The sequence below is a fragment of the Pteropus alecto genome, unplaced genomic scaffold, assembly GCF_000325575.1.
Source record: "Pteropus alecto unplaced genomic scaffold, ASM32557v1 scaffold55, whole genome shotgun sequence".
Taxonomy (NCBI): domain Eukaryota; kingdom Metazoa; phylum Chordata; class Mammalia; order Chiroptera; family Pteropodidae; genus Pteropus; species Pteropus alecto.
Window position 1 is genome coordinate 1,147,822 of NW_006436813.1, and position 4,427 is coordinate 1,152,248.

The window sequence follows — 4,427 nt, forward strand, 5'->3', positions numbered from 1 at the left end:
AAACATAATACATTGAGAGGGAAATTGTTTAAAATCTAGAAGGTGCTCCACTCAGAATTTTTTGACATTCTCTTAGTTCTCACTCCATTTGAAAGAAACAAATAGAAAATCATAAATTGTGGTTGTGGTTTAAGCTAGAGCAGCAACTTGGAACTCAAAGAAAAGTCCAGAAACTGGTGATTAAATACAAATGTATGTGTTTATAAATAAAATGTTTATTAAAAAACCATTTGTAAGATCCTCCCAATTTATTTGACTTTTCCCATTACTGGGTCTCAGTCACAGTGGCTGAGAGAGAGAGACATTTCCAATTTAAACACATCCTAGAGCACTTCAAGATCCAACGCACAGACTAATTAGGCTTGAATGCCTATATTTTATATCATCAAAATTATTACCTAAGCTTACTATAGTTCTTTAATCTGTGAAAACGTCCTTCCTCCAAACCTTCGTAAAGTCCTAGGCTGCTACCAATCCAGTGCCCACGGGAACCTCCTGAGAGCATGGAGCAGAATGGCTGCCAACCCCCAATGTCAGCTGTGTAAAAAGAATCTACACCCTTCCAGTTCATCTAGAATAGTGCCTGGCGCAGGGGAGGTACATAGTAAATTCTGTGTATGCCCAAATATAAGGCAAGGAATTTTCAACATCAACAAAAAATCACTCAGAAAAAAAATTGGAATTTTCTATTAGACTCCTTATTAAAGCATATTAAGAAGTACTCTGAATTACTCAATTTGGAACTGCAAAACCCTTTTAGAAAGATGCCTTGCCCTGCAACACCTTAATCAATGCTAGTTAAGGGTGTTAAAAAGGTCACTTTGCAAAACTAAAAACAAAAAACAAGCAAGTTAGGCTGAGAAACAGCACACAGTTAGCAATTGCAATGGTTGGACAGTGCTGTTAAAACGGGACTTTTTAAAGATCATTTTAAAAAGCAACACATAATAACAACTATTTGCCAATCAGCAAGTGAAGAGACCAAACAGTCCTAACCTCAGGCAGTGGGTACTTGTAGCTCGGTATAAAATTTCCAAGAGCAGCATAATCAACTGACTCAACATACACCTCATCTCAAATGGCTCAGGTGAAAGCAGAGCTGACAGGCTCTGCTAACCAGGTTAGAGGATTCCAAGTGACTCAATGATAACCCAAACCCTAATGAAAAAGATGCCAGTGAAGAGTGTAGAAAAAAATTGTTTCATGAACCAAACAGGAATTAATACATTTCATATAGGATACAGTCCCAATATCTAACTGTAACTAAATTGGTAGACAACCTAAGCAAATATTTGTTTATCTACATACCTAAAAAGTTTACATATCCTAATTGACCCAAAAGATTTAAGGAGATTCTCATTGGGAAAAAAGGGGACTGTCTTATATTTACAGTCACCTGCTACTAAGGCATATATGGTATTTGCTGAATAATAACATAAATGCTCATCTATTAAACAACATGCAGCAACACCCAGCATTCAGCTTTGCTATGAGAGATCAAAGTAATTCCAAAAGCCTATTTGGAAGTAATTTTCAGCTTAAGTCGGCCTGCCAAATTTATAGGCTTGCTTAATGGTGCTACAGTTTCTGCCGGGCTTCTGGTTGCCCAAGAAGACTTCCACTGACTATTAAAAATCAGTGGATAAAAAGCTGGATGGTATTAAAACCTCTACTACTTTTTCCCCTCTGAAGATAGTCAAATATAAGATCAGGTTTAATTCAGACTCTTCCTAGAACCCAAACTTAGTCCTTATAAGGTGGGCCTTTGAAGAAGGAAGAATTGAAGATCACTTAGTTACAACAAACAGAAAGAATATCTCAGAAAGCCATAACCATAATCTGATAGCTACACGTGCCTAATAGGGAAAGTCATTCAACTATCCTTAAAGTTATAAAATTTCAATCCCTTTGCACATTTTTTTAAAATGCTACAAATACTACCAGAGTTTCAAAAGCTGAGGTTACTTCCTAATCTCCTGATCAAACACAATTCCCATAAAATGTACTGGGAAGACATCTGTAAATACATGGTTATCAAAATGTTCTAACATGATTTAGTGGGGTGACCACTTCGAGAGTTATATAGATATCTAATCACTACTCTGTACAACTGAAATTAATAATATTATTGTATGCTGACGATAATTGAAAAAAAAACTCTTTGAATTGTACAGTGTAAATATGAACAACTAATTATTTTATATGGACAACTAATTTTTTTTTATTGTACTTCAATTAAGCTGGGGGAAAAAAATGTCCTACCGTTTTACTAGAAACATCATTCTAAAATCATTTACTTTTCTAACTTTTAATTATACCTTAGATAAAAACAGTAAGGACAGGAAGGAAACGTTTGAATATCTGTAACAATACTTGTAACTGGAATTAATCACAATCAAAACCAAAGAAAAACTTAATTCCCTTTGAGCAGTGATTCCAAATATGAATATGCCTTGACTATTCTTGACTTCCCATTCTTCCTGATCCACAGAAAAAAAACCCAGTTGGGCAAAATATGACATTTAACTCTAAAGCTCAACATCCAAGGGTCTAAGTTCCTAACCTCAGAGATGCTGCAGTACTGAGTAATTCAAATGGTAGAATTTTCCCAGCATCTCAGTATTTTATACATATTGGAAGGATTATTTAAGTGGTGTATGCACTCAGTTCCCTAAACGGTCAAAAATAAAGGAATATGGTTGTGTTCTCTAAAATGAATAACTGCAATAGATCGACAATGTATTTTTTCTTCTCTTAAGTGGGCTTTTCTATATATAAAGGAAATATAAAACTTGAGTACCTCCTGACTTAAACCAGTATCCCGTGGGCTATCCTTCCCCCCCGCCCCACATCAGTTCACAAGGTGGCAGAGGGTGTGAAATTACATGTTCTAAGTAGCTTCTGAAACCAAATAACTAAAACCCTCAAGATAAGGTCTTTGACCAAAACAGAAGCAGTGGGGGCTGTAAAATAAAGTTGTGCACCACATATAGGGGAGAAAAAAAAAAAAAACAGAACACCCTCAAAGACACAAGTGGGAATGCAACCTTGTAAGACCCCAGGAGAAGACCAGGACTTCCTGACAGACCCAGTCCAAGAAGGGCTAGGCCAAACATTCCTATTGCCTCCAGGCTAACTTCTTCCCTCTTGTTAAAGTTTGTAATTTTTGTTCTTCCAAACTCATCACACACTTCCCTCTGCCCAATCCTCCATCACCAGACACACAGGGAGGAAGCCCAGTCTCCCTAGGGACCAGAACCCGGAAACATTAAGCACTAACTTTATCCAGGTGGGCTGAGGTATGCAGAGGAATAGTCCAGAGAAAGACTGTTTCTGGGGAGATGGGAAGGCTTAGCATAAAAAGGTGCGGGGACAGCCCCAGCCAGCAGAAGATACTGGAGGTGAGCCGTGGATAGGAAGACGTGCCTGCCCAGTGGGAGGATGGGGTGATGCCACACTTATGAACAGGTGGCAAGGTTCCCTGGGACTACATGCCGCCAGAGCAAGCGCAGGTGGTGGAGAAAGGGATTCCAGGGGACAGAATGACTGGAAAGCAGGTGCAGACAAGAAGTTCAGAGGCAAGGAAGTGGGAAGGGGGGACATGGTATCCAAAAGTTGGCAAGTGGGACTTGAAGGATTACACTTACGGAGTCCTTGGAGGGATGCAAGTTGGAGAAAGAGTAAGGCAAAGGCCATTGTGGACTCACCTCTGGTCTCTCCTGCCCCTCATCACTGCCCCCTACACCCATGCGTGCCCCTCCTCCCATTACACACACACACACACACACACGCACACGCACACGCACACCTTGATGCCGTTAAGTAAACCCACCTTTGACAGGGGCGCGCTCCTGCTGGTCGCCAGTTCCCGCAGACTGGCAGTGGCGCTGCCTGCCGCCAAGGGGAAGCCCGGGGAGCAGGGTACGCTGCCTGCTGCGCTGCTCACCACGCTACCCCCGCCACCCGCGAGCTCGGAGGCCGCCCCGGAGCCCGGGACAGGGCGCGCGGGTGGGCTGCCGCCAGGGCTGGCACCAACGCGGGGCCGCTGGCGGATGCCGTCCAGCAGGCGCACCAGCAGGATGTTGGCGGGCAGCTCGTCCACGCCGCAGCCCACCAGGATGCGGCACTCGGGACAGCGCAGCTCGTGGCGCGAGCACACGATGCTCTCCAGACAGCGGCGACAGAAGGTATGCTGACACGGCAGCACTTTCGCCGTGGTGTCCAGGCGCTCCAGGCACACGGAACACTCCAGAAGATCCAACAGCGACGACTCGTCCATGTCCTCGCCAGCCGCCGCGGCCGTGACCGCCTCCCGCCGCCGCCACCGCTCGCCTGGCTTGTCGTCGTCGCCCTCGCTCTGCGCAGCAGCGGCGGCCGCCTTGGACGCGCACAGCCAGGACGCTCCGAGCAGCATGGGGGAGGCGCCA

The 4,427-nt window shown here is 43.8% G+C and overlaps 1 protein-coding gene across 5 annotated transcripts in view; it reads right to left on the reverse strand.

Moving 5' to 3' along the window:
- Nucleotides 1-4,421, reverse strand: part of SH3RF3 (SH3 domain containing ring finger 3) — a 355,405-nt gene extending 350,984 nt beyond the window's left edge. For all 5 annotated transcript variants that reach the window (XR_003046998.1, XM_015591254.2, XM_015591255.2 and 2 more), the window contains exon 1: nucleotides 3,833-4,421. Coding sequence is in view for 4 of the 5 variants with exons in the window: in XM_015591254.2 (XP_015446740.1) it covers nucleotides 3,833-4,414 (582 nt within the window). In the remaining variant the exon portion in view is untranslated. The remainder of the gene's footprint in view (nucleotides 1-3,832) is intronic.
- Between the last annotated feature and the right edge of the window lie 6 nt (nucleotides 4,422-4,427).